At 41.1% G+C, this 16,550-nt stretch overlaps 2 protein-coding genes across 2 annotated transcripts in view; both read left to right on the forward strand.

Annotated features, from left to right (window-relative positions):
- Positions 1-542: 542 nt before the first annotated feature.
- Positions 543-13,223, forward strand: LOC121732497 (transmembrane channel-like protein 7). Its single transcript, XM_042122397.1, has 14 exons — positions 543-873; positions 2,997-3,141; positions 3,548-3,695; positions 4,240-4,485; positions 7,775-7,920; positions 8,122-8,269; positions 8,572-8,801; positions 9,398-9,512; positions 10,232-10,341; positions 10,751-10,940; positions 11,440-11,534; positions 11,798-11,953; positions 12,173-12,306; positions 12,480-13,223. Exons 1-14 carry the CDS (start codon positions 750-752, stop codon positions 12,710-12,712), a joined length of 2,220 nt encoding a protein of 739 aa, XP_041978331.1. The 5' UTR covers positions 543-749; the 3' UTR covers positions 12,713-13,223.
- Positions 13,224-16,129: 2,906 nt separating this feature from the next.
- Positions 16,130-16,550, forward strand: part of LOC121732501 (dynein axonemal heavy chain 3) — a 64,749-nt gene continuing 64,328 nt past the window's right edge. The window contains exon 1 of the mRNA XM_042122402.1: positions 16,130-16,262. The gene's annotated coding sequence lies outside the window, so the exon portion shown is untranslated. The remainder of the gene's footprint in view (positions 16,263-16,550) is intronic.

Consider the following 16,550-nt stretch of genomic DNA (forward strand, 5'->3'; position numbering starts at 1 on the left):
GTTTGGCGAATAATACAACAAATTACGCATAGCCACAGTATAGCAATAGGACATATATTGCTATACTGTGGCATAGCCATGTGAAGTGCCACCATTACAAAATAATAACTTATAATACTATATGCATAATTATTATCTCAATATATAATAAAATCAGATTATATTATTTTGTAACTAATATATTTTCTAGAATGCAAAATAAATTAATTATAATTATAATAATTCCTGAAGTAGGAAAAGGAATATTTCTCCATGGAAAGATTTTATCAAAATTGGCTTAGTACTTAATTTAAGCCCTTTGGACTTTGGAAGTTTGGTACCTACGCTTCGCTATTAATCGCTTTTCGCGTCTCAGTCTAACGCTAGACGTTAGTCTTAAAGTGGCAATATCAATCTTTATCATAATTAAAAAGAAGAGGTATGTAAAAAAAAAAATTGACTTGCTTTGACATGGCTTTGACGTTTGGACTTTGACGTGAAATTACTCATAAGCCTTAAGCTGTCAGAACTTAAAATACCTATTTTTTATTTTTTATGATTATCTTATAAATTATTAAACTCACGTTTTGAGTAACTTTATCAATTATTTATCTTACCTTAATCACATATTGATGTTATTTCCTTCCTTATCTTGCTAATGTTCAATTGTTTACTATGTTCTTTCGAGATTGAGTGTAAAAAACAAATTTTTCATAGAAACCAAGGATATCAGAATTAATAGCTGAAAAGCACTACAGTGGGCGTTAAAAATGGAGGATGGTGTCGAAGATATCGAGTTAAATCCCACCCAAGTCCGCAGGACGATGACTCAGATGAACAATGTGGCTAGGCAAATAGCTGTTAACTTTATGCCATCACGTCAGCTGCCTCACAGTAAGTTCACTATCTATACTTTATTTTTCTACTAGATATTCTTGGTAAAGGGAGTGAGGGGGAAAGGGGAGGAGGGATAAACACCCCCGCCCCCCTCCCGATCCAAATCTACACTGAGAAACCCCCCAGTTTTGGAGCTACTCACCTTTGAAATTTTCGGAATTCTGAGGCTACATCTAAAGTCTTTTGGTCGCCTTTTCTATCGCCTTTAACCTAACCTACAGCGTGTCTTGTGACGGTCGCCGGCTGCTGCCACAACACAGTCACAGTTCTACCCTAACCTACTTCTGGACTTTCTGGATTGTGTTTGTTTTTGTTTTGGCGGGGGGCTGCGCTCCCAAGCCCCCCTTTTATTTTGTAATGGTCGCCGGCTGCTACCGCAGCACGCTCGCTGGGCGTAGCGATGTAGCAATAATGATAAATGATGAAAATGATAATTTTTTCTTATCAAACCACTTTCATAAACGCAATATTTAACATTGCTATTGAACAAACTAGCTAGGCGTAACAACACAGTTAGTTGACATTTTGTATGGAAAGTTTTGGGAAGGTCTATTTTATGTGAGTTTTGAATTGTGATATCTTGGAGAGTATTTAAGCTATCAGAGTCATTTTTTCACCGATATTTCTATTTTTGAATGGTCCTTCACATACCAACAAAAATTTTTTTTTTGTCATGCCTATTGACCAAATTATGTATGGGGCCTTTGTATTAATATTTTAAAAGGTGAATAAATAAATATTATTATTATTATTGATTATTGATCTATTTAAATTGCAAGCATTATAATTTATATTCACACAGTTACACTAGAGATCGCCCAATGGTCGAAATTCGACCTTAGTTTCAACGACATTTTTAGGACTACTACCTATATTTTGTAAAAATATATTGACTCTGGGACTCAGCTGGTCTCAGACTGGCCGTGTAAGCATTGTCTTATAGTATTTAAGATTCAATAAAAAAAACTATAATCCATTTGTCACCTTGTTGTCAACAGACTTCAACCATAAATAAAAGAGTATAATTCGTAAGTATAGGCTTGTCACTCAAAAATCTGTCATTTTCCTAGTGTGTGTGTTGCAGTGTGTGTAATGTTTTGTTTGTTAAAAAAATGTACGATAAAAACATAATTTCAAAATAATATTAGCTCAATGCACTGCTTCACCATATAAACTATAAGTGTGCAAAATTTCATTTACCTACGTTTCCCCATTTTTCGTCAAAAGGCATACAAAGTTTTTGGCTCACGTATTAATATATAGATTTACATCAAAATTAATTGGAACCAAGTGAAGATAATTTGTGTCTTGATTGTATAACTTATTTGATTACCTCTAATGAAGTTGGCCACTGAACTCTACACATCATGTATGAATCATTTCCTGCTATGTAGTTGTCCAGGATTGTTGTTTTATGTCTGATACAATTTTGACCTTAACTTAATGTAAATGAAAGAAGATAAAAATAAATGGATTTTTATTTTGCATAAATAATAATATGGTTGTGATAAGTGAAGATATTAAAATGGAAAGAATGAATGGTAGGTAAATTCTTAAACACAATTTAGTCCAAAGATCTTATGAATGATTAAATATTTTCCTGCATGGCTATTACAGCTTATCAAAATATCAAAACTGTATTTTTCAACGACTAAAAGTTGCTGAATGGACATGTGTGCTGCGATTTTCACTGTATTTATATATCCATATACTCCAGTACTGCCTTACTCCTATAAGTAACTGGAATGACAGCCAGGTCTGGCCTTCTTGTGTCCCTCTGTACTGACATACAGCTTCGTGTCGAGCATGGCGCACCAGAGGCCGGTCCGAAGTGACGGATGGCCTCGCTGTCATCCCTGCGTCCCTGAACCGGGTGAACGGAGAGCCAGCCTCCGGATGCTATTTGACGTGCAAAGCGGTGACTTCGAGCTTGGACACTTTCCCATAGACATGCAATATAATTGTACAGAACACTAGACTAGTTTTGAATAATATCATTCGTTTTAAATATGACATCATTACAATTAATTTTATTACAACGTAGATAACAATTAAATGATGCTTTACTGTACAAGTTAAAAGCGTTTCCAAGTCACCATTAACAAAGTAAACATTGTCAGATACGCTGCGGGCGCGGCGCGGGGCGGACGTGGACGTCGACGCGTCCTCGCCGGACGAGGAGCGGCGCGCGGACATCATCGTGCGGGAGATGGAGCACCACGGACACCTGATGGAGGACAACCCCGTCGCCGAGGAGCTCAGGAGGTATTGATTTTTTAATCAAAATAGTTTGCAGTTTTTAAATGTGAAATTTACCACCAATTCGAGGTCCCGGCGAGTAGAGTTTAAACTGACACCCAGTCGTTGCTTCGAGATTTCCTCCACTAGACTCAACCACAACTCCTTAAACAAATTGTCCTCGATGTTAGGTCTTTCATTATCCGTGTAGAAAAATAAACTGTTAAACGACGTCGCTTTGTTGACACAAGACTGAGGACTCTAAGTAACTTACCACCAGGCAAACCATAATAATAATATTATTATGTTTATTTGCCATTCATCCTCTAAATAATTTTATACAGTCAAAAATCTAACTATGTTCCATCAGTTGAGTTGGTCTCATGGATTCTATGTTGCCAATATGTGACAAAATGCTTTACAAAACCGCCAGGGAGGCCCTCCGCGAGCTGCCCCAGGGTCTGACGATGAAGCGCAGCGTGCGCGCCAAGCTGTCCGCGTCCGTCAGCCTGCGCAGCAAGCGCCGCCCGCTCTCCACCTGGAAGCGGTTCAAGTATCGCGTCGGGTTCGCCTGGAAACGGGTATGTGTATAAACAGTAGTAGTAAATAATAAAATTGGCCAAGTGCGAGTCGGACTCATGCTCGAAGGGTTCCGTACCATTATGGAACAGAAGTAGTAAAATTTCAGAAGTCTAGCTCTATGTCCTTACCATAACGTTGATATACCTAGCGGAATAGAGCAACAATCTCGAGCTGTCAAACGAAACCGAAATTGGTTTCATCTGTGTGTAAAAATATGTGTACGTATACACTTACACAAGCGTGCGTGAACATGATTTCTATGAGATTAAATTGTCAACGTGCGGCAAGTGCCGACTGGATGTCAAAAAAGAGTACTGCTGTCATGTATCACACGTCTCTTTTTACCACGAAGTGTTACTCTTGCTCAGGCCTTTTTTTTCTATTCCGCTAGGTGTAATATTAACTTTATGGTCCTTACCTAATTTCAGCAAAATCTATTCTGTGGTTTGGGGGTGAAGAGGTAACAGACTGACAGACAAATACTTTTACATTAAACAATATTAGTATGGATGTGATATTTCATGTTAATTTCTCTGCCCGCAGTTCCGCGGTCGCTGCAGCGCCGTGCTATTCTCCGTGGAGCTGTGGTACGACGACATCCGCGCGGTGGAGGGCGCGCTGGGCTCCGCCGCCGGCTCCTACTTCCGCCTGCTGCGTCAGCTGTTCGCGCTTGACGTGCTGCTCGGCGCCGCGCTTCTGCTGCTGCTGGTGCTGCCGCAGCTGCTGCACGACGCTGCCGTCGGCTCTACCGGTGACAGCCTGAGCGCAGCAGACTTCGTCAGCGGCAAGGTACATACGACGCTGGGTTCTACTTCTCTTCTGTCTGGTATGGCAGCTTTCGTTAACTGCAAGGCATAACTAAAGAGTGAAGTAGATGTTTGAAATTTTTCTCAGTTTCCACTTACCGTGGCAATCTATACTAATATTATAAAGCGGAAGAGTTTGTTTGTTTGTTTGCACGCACTAATCTCAGGAACTACTGGTCCGATTTGAAAAATTCTTTCAGTGTTAGGCTTTCAGGCTATAGGCTATATTTTATCACGCTAAGACTAATAGGAGCGAAGAAATAGAGGAAAATGTGGAAAAAGCGGGGGGAAATTATTTGAAAGGGCTTATTTGAACGCGCTTATCTCAGTAACTACTGCTTGCTCTTAGCACGGGGATTGAAATTTCTTTCCGATCTTCGTAGACACAATATAACTATAGTTTTTTTGATAAAAGATCCTACCTTTAAGTAAATAAGGTCGTATATTCAATGTCAATGTTATTTTATTTTGAAGTGCATTTTGTGAACTGTTTTTATTACCCATTGTTTAGCGTGGGAAATTTGATAATTCCACCCTCAAAGAATCTACATCGCCAAAGTGCTAGACAAATTGTGTAACATTTTATAAATGTTTATAAATCCGAGCTCGCAAAACAATAGGTCGTAAAAGTTGCTCGAAAAACATACATAAAAAATGATTATTGTTGCCGATGAATCTACGACCTTATTTACTTTAAATCAGGAACAATTTTCCAAGAAACTATAGTTATTTCTTGTTTTTATCTATTTCTTCTAGATCACCAATCCCCGTGCTAGGACAGCTGGAGCAATTTTTCTGTTATTTGGCACAGATAAGAAGTAGACCATGTGAGGGATCAAAGGCAAAATATCTAATTTACGCAGGCGAAGCCGCACGGAACGTCTAGTGTACTGTGTAGTTATAAAATAAAATACAAATCATAGTATTATTAATGTCTTAACGTTTGTGTTCGTTCTGCAGCCAGCATAAAGTATTGGAGTCGTAAGTTATGGGTTTTATTATATTTTGTTCACATAATATGTTAACATTTTAAACTTTCGCGTTGCATTATAATTAAACTTTTTAATCGGGACTTAACGCGACTTATTTAAGTAGTAATGCTACTACGAGTACATACTTTTTCTCGACGTTTCGGCCGTGTTGCAACGGCCGTGGTCACGAGGGGACTGCAGGAGCGCGACGTCTTCGTTTGCACCGGGCGGTCGGTTCTACGACTACCCTCGAATTGTCCAATATTTGTGTTCCAATACACTGAAAGTCAGTAGGTTCACTGCGACACACAACACTAACTGTATCCGGGTTTACACTTATAGACAGAGGTGACACACGCGGTTTGCACTTATTGATCACTGGATTCCAGGCGGGCGACAATTTAAATCCGTCCTCACGATTGAAATTTTTGTACTTTTTAATTTCAATTGCTTCACGTATTACTCTCGTGTGGTAATGACGATCCGTAGAGAGGATTTTAGGGTCGTGTAGCTCCATCCAGTGATTAGTCCCCATATCAAGCAGATGTTCTGCTACCGCGGATTTATTTGTCTGGCGATTTTTCACTGCGGCTATGTGCTCTTTCACTCTTTCGCCAATAGTCCGTTTCGTTTGGCCAATGTACGAACTACCACAGCTACAATCTATTTTATAAACCCCAGGAGTTTGGAAAGGTAAGGAATCCTTTGGTGACCGAAGTACTTGTGATATTTTACGTAACGGAGTATACACAGTCTTAATGGAGTATTTCCTCAGCTCTGTTCCAATTTTGTCCGTTACGCCTTTGATGTATGGTAAAAATGCTGCTTGACGGTTCACCTCTGGATACCTCGTTTTCTCCTTCTGTCTTCTCAATCCCCTCGACACCTTATACCCGTTACGTCTAAGTACCTCCTGAACATGTGTTAGCTCCTTGGGTAAATGTTCAGGGTCACAAAGGTTATGAGCTCTGTTTGTTAATGATGATATAACAGATTGAAGATGCCGAGGATGATGATGAGAAGCTGCGTGTAGATATCTGTCAGTGTGTGTAGGTTTTCTGTACACAGTGTGGGATAATGTACCATCCTCCTTCACTTTGATCTCCACATCCACACTGTGTACAGAAAACCTACACACACTGACAGATATCTACACGCAGCTTCTCATCATCATCCTCGGCATCTTCAATCTGTTATATCATCATTAACAAACAGAGCTCATAACCTTTGTGACCCTGAACATTTACCCAAGGAGCTAACACATGTTCAGGAGGTACTTAGACGTAACGGGTATAAGGTGTCGAGGGGATTGAGAAGACAGAAGGAGAAAACGAGGTATCCAGAGGTGAACCGTCAAGCAGCATTTTTACCATACATCAAAGGCGTAACGGACAAAATTGGAACAGAGCTGAGGAAATACTCCATTAAGACTGTGTATACTCCGTTACGTAAAATATCACAAGTACTTCGGTCACCAAAGGATTCCTTACCTTTCCAAACTCCTGGGGTTTATAAAATAGATTGTAGCTGTGGTAGTTCGTACATTGGCCAAACGAAACGGACTATTGGCGAAAGAGTGAAAGAGCACATAGCCGCAGTGAAAAATCGCCAGACAAATAAATCCGCGGTAGCAGAACATCTGCTTGATATGGGGACTAATCACTGGATGGAGCTACACGACCCTAAAATCCTCTCTACGGATCGTAATTACCACACGAGAGTAATACGTGAAGCAATTGAAATTAAAAAGTACAAAAATTTCAATCGTGAGGACGGATTTAAATTGTCGCCCGCCTGGAATCCAGTGATCAATAAGTGCAAACCGCGTGTGTCACCTCTGTCTATAAGTGTAAACCCGGATACAGTTAGTGTTGTGTGTCGCAGTGAACCTACTGACTTTCAGTGTATTGGAACACAAATATTGGACAATTCGAGGGTAGTCGTAGAACCGACCGCCCGGTGCAAACGAAGACGTCGCGCTCCTGCAGTCCCCTCGTGACCACGGCCGTTGCAACACGGCCGAAACGTCGAGAAAAAGTATGTACTCGTAGTAGCATTACTACTTAAATAAGTCGCGTTAAGTCCCGATTAAAAAGTTTAATCACATAATATGTTTCGCATATTTATATTTTCGCATTCTTCGACCATTCGTTGAAGAATATAAATTGACGGAGCTTCGACGCTGCAAAATTGCGAGATGACCGTTGAGAAGGAAGATGTGTGAACGAGATGGATGTTAAAAATATATAATTGAGTACCTATACCTATGAGTTCCATACCTATATACATTTTATTACACAGGGTGGTCTGGAGAGCTCCGTATTATTCTACGGTCACTACTCGGCGGGCGAGGTGGCGGCGACGGGCCCGTCGTTCAGTATGCCGTTCGCTTACTTCTTCACGATGCTTTGCCTGTACATGGTCACTTTCGCCGTGCTGTGTTACAAGTGAGTTGATGTCACTAGATGACGCCCGTAAAATATTCCGGGATATATCCTATGTCCTTTCCCGGGATTGAAAGTATCTCTACCAAATTAAAAAAAACTCGGTTTAGACGTTTGGGCGTGAAGAGGTAACAGACAGACAGACAGATGCAGAAAGACAGATAGACACACATTTATGATATTAGTATAGATTTATTTCCATAGAACGGCAGCGATGTACCGGCAGCACTTCATAGAGTCGAGCTCGGGCGGCGCGGTGTTCGCGGCGCGCGTGTTCTGCGGCTGGGACTTCGGCATCGTCGCGCCGCACGCCGCCGCGCTCGCCGCGCACGCGCTATACAACGAGTTCAAGGTGAGCGGTGCAGCGCCCCCTGTCGTGATTTCAGCTGTAGTTTATCACAAAAGACAAAACGAACCAGCTGGCCGACCTCAAACAAACTGACAAATCGGAGCGGGTAAGCATGCTAGAAACGGCTGAGCAATGCAAAGTCACGGCACGCTGGCCAATATGACATAGAGAAAACGATTTATGGGCTATGAGTTATGAGAGGCGCAATAGAGTTGTGGGCATCAACTTGTTTATTATAATAATATATCACGATTCACGACCAGACTATAGATACGACAGAAAACAAAATTTTTGCTCTTGTCCAGGAGCTCCTAGCGGAACAGACCGCGTCACGTGGTCGGCTCACGTGGTGCGTGCGTGCGGCGCGCACGCTGGTCAACGTGGTCGCTAGCGGCGTCGCGCTGGCGGTCTCTGCCGTGCTGGCGTACGGCGTGTGGCGGCTGCTGGCGGCGGCTGGCGACAGGGAGCTGCTGCTGTCGCTGGCTATTACTGCGATATTAGCTGCTACTCCGCTGCTGTTCCATTTGGTGGCGAAGTAAGACGCAACAACACCCTTTAGATAGCTTACAGAGTGTTGGCTAAATGTTCTTAAAATCCTAACCTAATGTTTATAAAATTTAGGTTCTTGACACTTCTTGATCATCATTTGCCACTTCTGAACATATAAGTTACAGAAGAATGTTAATTTACAAATAATTCAAATTCAAATTGTTTATTAAAAATTATATAAATCCCAATAAATGCACAACATAAAATACCTAATTACAAATTACGTGCATGCATTTGTGTCCATTTTTTCATGAATGCACACTAAGTGTCCATTCGACTCGCAATGAGTTGCAGGTAACTGTTGGAGCTGCCGCGTACTCTTCTCATCAGGGATGCGGATCTTTTTCGCATTATTGCAGCAAAGCTGTCCACTCCGGCGTCCGCGAACATCCCTGACGCGCTATAGAATCGCGGCAGCCCCATCAGCGCCCGAAACCCATTATTATATTGGACCCGCAGGGCACTATAAGCCGTTAGCGTAAACATAAGAGCAATTATTCTATCTAAGAAGATAAATCATGTCAGATTATTTTCGTTTGTACGTTGTTAATATTTCAAACCAAATACACGCTTGTACGACAGGTTGGAGTACTACAAGGCACGCACGGCGTTCTACGTGACGCTCGCCCGCACTTGGCTGCTCGACATCACCATCTTCATGATACTGTTCGTGTACTGGGCGCAATCTGGCACGAAGGTGAGCCTTACTCTTATACAGTAATATTATAAATGGAAAGTCTGTCTGTCTGTTACCCCTTCACGCTTAAGCCGCTGAACCGTTTTTGATGAAATCTAGTTTGGAGATACTTTGAGTCCCGGGAAAGGACATAGGATACTTTTCATCCCGGAAAAATGTACGGCTCCCGAGCGATAAACGTATTTTGGCGCATCGGAGTTACGAGCGTCATCTAGTCTAAATAAATATGTATAACTGAAAGGTGACTGACTGACTGACATAGTGATCTATCAATGTACACGGTACAGCCCACCACCTGACGGATCCGGCTGAAATTTGGCATGCAGGTTGATGTTATGACGTAGGCATCCGCTAAGAAAGGATTTTAATCAATTATTCTACCCCCAAGGGGATAAAATAGGGAATGAAAATTTGTATTAAACTTTGTCAATTTGTCGTCAAAATGTTGACGCGGACGAAGTCGCGGGCAGCGGCTAGTTTATAATAATATTAATAACGTATGCCCCCCTTACTAATAATCGTTGTATAAGTACAGTTATAGTACAGTTATACAGTGTTTTGTTCCTGTCACACAAGTGACATTTTTAATTGGATTGAAGAAGACAAAACACTGTATAATTATTCAAAGCTTATACAGCGTTTATTAGTAAGGGGGTGGATGGATAGAGATAAGATAATAATATGTTTTACCTTAAACAATATTTGTTTATAATTTGTAGTGCTGGGAGACGAGTTTCGGCCAGGAGATGTACCGGCTGGTGGTGTTGGACACGCTGGTGTCGCTGCTGCTGCTGCCCGCTATCGACCTCATCAGGGGATGCATTTACAAGTTAGTGTAATATTTTTGAAACGAAGTTCCTTATCGCGCGTTGCGAAAGGGGGCAAGACGGAAAAAATTAATACCAAAATTGTAACGACACTTTTTGCTATAGTTGTAAGCCGTGTGGCGTGCGCATGTTTCTCTGTCTGTCTCTTGAACTTAAACCGATTTCACTAAAATTTTGTATATGGATACTAATATTATAAATGCGAAAGTGTGTCTGTCCGTCTGTTACCTCTTCACGCCCGAACCGATTTAGCTGTAATTCAGTATGGGGATACTTACTTTAAGCCCCGGGAAAGAACGTAATATAATTTTTATCCCAAAAAAATGTACGCGTCCCGCGCGATAAACGAATTTTGGCGCAATGGAGTTGCGGCCGTCATCTAGTAAAATAAATTAATACGTTTTTTCACAGGTGTCGCGGCTGGTCGGGTCCGGACTTCAACGTGTCTCTGCACAGTCTCTCGCTCATCTACAACCAGTCTGTGGTGTGGTTCGGGCTGGCGTTCGCGCCGCCGCTGGCGCTGGTGCTCGCTGTCAAACTGCTGCTGCTGTTCTACGTCAACCGCGCGACCGCGCTGCGCATGTGCCATCCCGCTAAGAAGGTTGGTGATTGGCTGAAGATAGATTTAAAAAGCAAAACCAGTCTTACAATAAATTTTATAAGATTGCACTTTATAGCTATGTCTATGTGCCATCTTAAAACGATGTCACATGAGTACATATTTCACATTGGGGCATTAAGATCGTATCATCTAGGTGTAATTTGCATATAGCCGACTATAGGGGGTTGGCTAATAAAACCAATGTATTCCCAATTATAATTAATTTATTAATTGTCCCTCATTATGCTTGATATGTTACAAAGGTGCTATGCTATGGGAGCACACGCGGTGCTTGCTGATTATAAATGCGTACTGACTTTATACTGTTAGTAAAAATGCATTGTGAAGTAAAAAATGCTATGGAGTGATTTATGACACCGTGCATCGACTTAAGAATTATCTCTAGAGCAGTGTCATACCCATGACATTTTCATGGGTGTGACACAGTTGTAGCGGCTCAAAATCGCTGTAGAGCTGTAACTGAATATTTTGTGGTCAGGTGTGGCGCGCGGCTCAGTCGCAGACGCTGATGTTGGTGCTGGTGACGCTGTCGCTGTTCGCCACGCTCTTCGCCATCGGAACCATGTTCCTCGGGTGAGTAACTTTTGCGTCTATAACAAGCCAGTTTCGTCTTTTTGCGCTCCATTGTGGTGCTGATTTTCCAAAAGTCGACTGTCTTTGCAAACATGTCGAGTAATTGAAATATAATTTACTGACAGAAAGCAACAACAAACTTGCAATGGGCGTGGCTTATGTTTTAGGCGTATTGCACGACGCGACGCTTCTCCCAATTCGCGTTTTCAGTCTACGAGTTATAATTTTATTTTACTTTTTTAATAACTTTTTGTGTGTTGTAGGTCGGAGCCGCGCTGCGGTCCGTTCACGGGTTATAGTGCTGTGTACGAGCTGGTGACGCAGGACGTGCTGCGCCTGTCCAGCCGCCGCGTGCTGCGCGCCACGCTCGCCGCCGCTACGCGCCCCGCCGCCATCGCCGCGCTGCTGCTAGCGCTCTGGTATGTCTCTGTCTGTCTGTCTTGCTCGCTATGTGGGCGGGCCCGTCCCGGGCTCCGGCACGGTGCCAGGATATACGAGCTCAATACGCAAGCCTGCATGAATTATTAAAAAATAAAAATTCCTATCGACTAAGCTAAAAATATAGTAAGACAGATTTATGACTCGCTTTTAGACGTAACATATAATGGTTAAAGTATACGTATGAATATTGTGTGCAGTGTCGCGGTGTACTTCGTGCGTGCCAAGTCGCAGGCACAGCGGTCGATGGTGGCGCTGCTGCGGCAGATGTTGGTGCTGCAGGCGCAGGACAAGGACTTCCTGCTGGGCGCCATCGAGAAGGTGTCTAAAGGAGGTACACATCACGCATACTAATGAAACTGCCTGCAAGCTCTATACTTATTGAACAACATGAGAAAAATAGATAAATAACAAGGATACATTCGAAATTTAATTCGCATCGAATTAATTATAGCAACTTAATTAATTCGTAATTAAAAAAATAATTATCTATGACACAATTTTTAGAGTGGCTATACAGTCCACGCTCGGAGACCGCAGACGACAGTCACACTTGGCGCTACGTGCACGACGTGCGCCGCCCCTCCAACGCGGGCTTCCAGCTTGCACGCCCGCTCAGCGTGCACGGTGGCGTCCGGCCCGTCAGCGGCGTGCAAGCTAGCGTGCACGCTGACGGCGACACCGACAGTTCCTTCAGCTGGCAGGGCTCGGACACGGCTCTGCATCCCCACGACCAGTAGATTGGGAGGTATCCAAATGTTAATATTATATTTAAAGAGATTTGGAAGTATTAAAACGATTGTATATCAACACCTCCAAGGCGCGCTTCCAACTCGCGCGCCCGCTCAGCGTGCACGATGGCGTCCGGCCCGTCAGCGGCGTGCAAATTGGCGTATGCGATATTTAGGTAGTTACGTTCGACCGTATTTAAAATTTATAATGGTTTTTGATAGTCACAGGTGTCAAATTCTGTCTGATAAAGAGAAAGTTTGTCTCTAAATAATACATACTTTTTATATAAACGAGTTGGAAAGTCAATTTTTTATGACACTAGCTAGTGTTTTTAGATTACGATTTCAACATCGTCTTAGCTTGATGCAAGGTAACAAAATCTGGTTTCACTGTTTTAACCCTTACAATGTTTTGTTTAGAAAAACTTGGAATAATTAGGTATTTACTTATGAAATAATGCGGTTGTTAGAAAAAGTATTAAATGTTAATTAAGTAATTTTGCCATTAAACTTGGACCGAAACATATTTAATATTGTACGAGGCTAACTTAGGGTGTGTATTTAGTGTAAAGAGGCCCAAAGAATCTTACTGAAATGAGGTTAGCGTATTTATAAGGTTCGTTAATTTATATCACAAACGGTGCTAAATTGTGTTTGAAAACTAGTCATTTAGTCAAAAGTACAATAATTTTCCTTCGTCTTCCATTTTTTCGATTTGTATATTATTGTTGTATTTGATAATATACACTAGGAAATAATTTAAAAGGCCTAATACTATTTTCCTTTTTGTTTTCGCAATGTGGAGACCAAGATAGGAATTCCGAATTAGGGACATTAATGAATAATGATATAATAAAGAAAATATGTAAGTACAAATACCGTAAGGGCCCAAACACATTTAACCGTTTTGCGCCGCACCGCCAAAATCGGCGGCAAAATCATTCAAAACTCATTAAAAAAAACTAAAGAATTCCGATAGTTTTGGCGTTGTGGTGCCGAAACGCGGTTATGTGTTTCGGCCCTTAGGGCTTCTTCTAAAGTATTCACCATATTATGGCCAAACTTTAGTACCTAGGAACAAATAATAAACAGTTTAGTGCATTATATTGTATATTTTGTATTATGAAATAGTATAAAGTATTTAGTATTTACATATTGTATTTATTTCCATTGATATACGTTTTTTTCTCATTTAAATCTAAAGGACTGATTTTTTAACATGATCTCTTTTTGTACATTTGGGCCCATTTGCGTCAGTCTGTGAGTTGGTGATAGTTAAAATCAATTTATCTAACTCCAACTGGTTAACTTAAACCCAGACTGGTGCATGTGGGATATTTTTATTATACTATCTATTATTTGACGGTAATGTAATAAACTGCTGCATTTTACACTTTTTTACATGTATTTTATCAATAAATTTTAATTATATATTATGGTGTTTTATTGTGTAGTATATCTTAATTTATAACTCCAGAGATAATGATGATTGATAATTGAATGATAGTGGCTTGTACACACTGCGTATAAACTATACAATTTTATCTTAAGAGTCCGGGTGCCCTCGCAATTCTCATACAAACGTAATACCAAGATCATTTTCCATACAAGTGAAATCATACAAGGAAAGATCACATTCCATATTTCAGTTATTATTCAGCTTAAGATAGTAATTACCTAGGTTCCTGCACAAAGATTCACTGCAAAATATTTACATACTTACCAAAAATATGAACTATTACAATTTAGTATGTACATATTGTAATCGTTCATATTTTTGGTATGTAAAGTTGATATCTGTATTTAAATATTATTATATTAATGTAATTTGAAAATTAAATCGATACTAATAATATTATAAACGCGAAAATGTGTCTGTCTACCTGTCTGTTACCTATTTACGCTCAGGCCACTGAGCGTCAAAGTGAAGGAATTAAAAAGTGACAACATCGTAGTGTCATCCCTTTCAAATCAATCTAGAAAAAGGGATGACACTACGATGTTGCCACTTTTTATTTTCTTCACTTTCTTGACGGACTATACCCTAACGCGCACCTGGCCGCAACGCGACCAGCGGCCACACCATGGACGCTGCGGCCTGGCCGCTAGTGCGCGCCCGGGCTAAATGCGAAAGCGTGTCTGTCTGTTACCTCTTCATGCCCAAACCGCTGAATCGATTTAGCTGTTTGGTATGGAGATACTTTGAGTCCCGGGAAATAATATACTTTATGCCCGGAAAAAATGTACGGTCCCTGCTCGATAAACGAATTGTGGCGCAACGGAGTTGCGGGCTTCATCTAGTTAGTTAATTGATATGCACCGACCGATATTCACAATAACATAAAAATACCTATAGCCGTGTAAAGATCTTTGGCCATGTGTGATATAAGCTTTATTTGTATAGGCCAAGTATAGGCACTATGGTAACCATAGCCTTTTGCATAGCCTCCACCTCCATCATCTCCAAGGAGTTTCTAAGGTAACTATCGAACCTTTGTTGACACAATGACGTGATAAGAGATAAGACGTTGCCATGACAACGTCAAAGTTACGTCGCCGGTCAGGCGAATAGTTACATTTGTAAAAAACAAAATAAGAAATTCAAAGAAACAAATTGAATTGAAAGCTAAAATATAGCGTAAATTATAAATAGACACCATTAATCATCAGGGGATAGTGTAAGTATGCACAAAAATAGTAGCTTTGTGTGCAACGCAGTTGACGTTTGATAGTGATAGTGCCTCTGTTATAAAATGGACCACTGCAGAGTCAGAGTAGACAGAATGATATGTCTATTGTGGCAGAGTCAGCTAAGTATTTAAATCTCATATGCTTTTAAGCCAAAGACCACGGACGTAAATTTTTACGTCCGTGCCAAATACCTAATTAACTATTAAAGCTTTAGGGCCTGTTTCACCACTTTCTGATAAAGTGCCGGATAAGCTATCCACAACTTTTTTGACCGATTCTCCATACAGCATACTCTATCTGTCAAGTTAAGGTGGATAGCCATATCCAGCACTTATTAGGAAGTGGTGAAACAGGCCCTTAGGCTTATTGCAGATATATATCTAGGGTAAAACAATTTGACAGATACTCTTTAAGAGTATGGGACCACGATACTAACACTTGCATATCATTATTATTTAAAATCGTGCCTAAAAGCCTTTAATTAAGTTTTAGGAATACAATATAATATCACGATGTCACCATGGCGGTGCAATCAACAAAATGTCTACAGCTCTTTAAAGAACACAAAGAGTTATTGATGTCCCTTTGGTTGATATCCTCTACATTTTGTTGGTAGCGGTTGGTAGCTGGTTGTTCCGTCACGGTGTCCCATTGAAATCTCGCCCTTAGTAATCCATTGAGTAATTAGATTCCCTGACGGTTAATTTATGTTATAAGTTTATAACAAAGATGGCGAGCGGTGACCGCAAGAGGCCGCTACCATCGCGGTATATACCCCCAGCGCGCCGGGAACCCAGGCCGCCGGCGGTGCCGCGCGCTGAACGCGACACCGACCTCGTTAGAGCCGCACACAATTATTATCCAGAAGGTATGTACGGCTTAGGGCTCCCACACATAACTGCGAATCGCATTGAATCGCAAATATCTGCGATAGTATTATATTGCGATACGATGCGATGATATGCGAATTCGCAGTTATGCATTCGCATTTAAGTAAGCGTTATACTCCACTCGGGCTAACTTGTCGCTAGCGGTCATTGACTCCCTGTCAAAAACTTGTCATTTTCTATATAAACCACGATTGACAATGAAGTGTCAGATATTGTCAATCGTGGTTTTATATGGAAAATGACAAGTCTTTGACAGGAAGTCAATG

The sequence above is a fragment of the Aricia agestis genome, chromosome 12 (genome assembly GCF_905147365.1).
Source record: "Aricia agestis chromosome 12, ilAriAges1.1, whole genome shotgun sequence".
NCBI lineage: Eukaryota > Metazoa > Arthropoda > Insecta > Lepidoptera > Lycaenidae > Aricia > Aricia agestis.

Bases quoted from the DNA above. Each gene is read 5' to 3' on its own strand.
- LOC121732497 (XM_042122397.1), top strand. From the start codon at position 750: ATGGAGGATGGTGTCGAAGATATCGAGTTAAATCCCACCCAAGTCCGC. The intron at 3,696-4,239 runs GTATGTGTATAA...CTCTGCCCGCAG, and splicing joins TCGGGTTCGCCTGGAAACGG to TTCCGCGGTCGCTGCAGCGC. The intron at 10,941-11,439 runs GTTGGTGATTGG...TTTTGTGGTCAG, and splicing joins TGTGCCATCCCGCTAAGAAG to GTGTGGCGCGCGGCTCAGTC.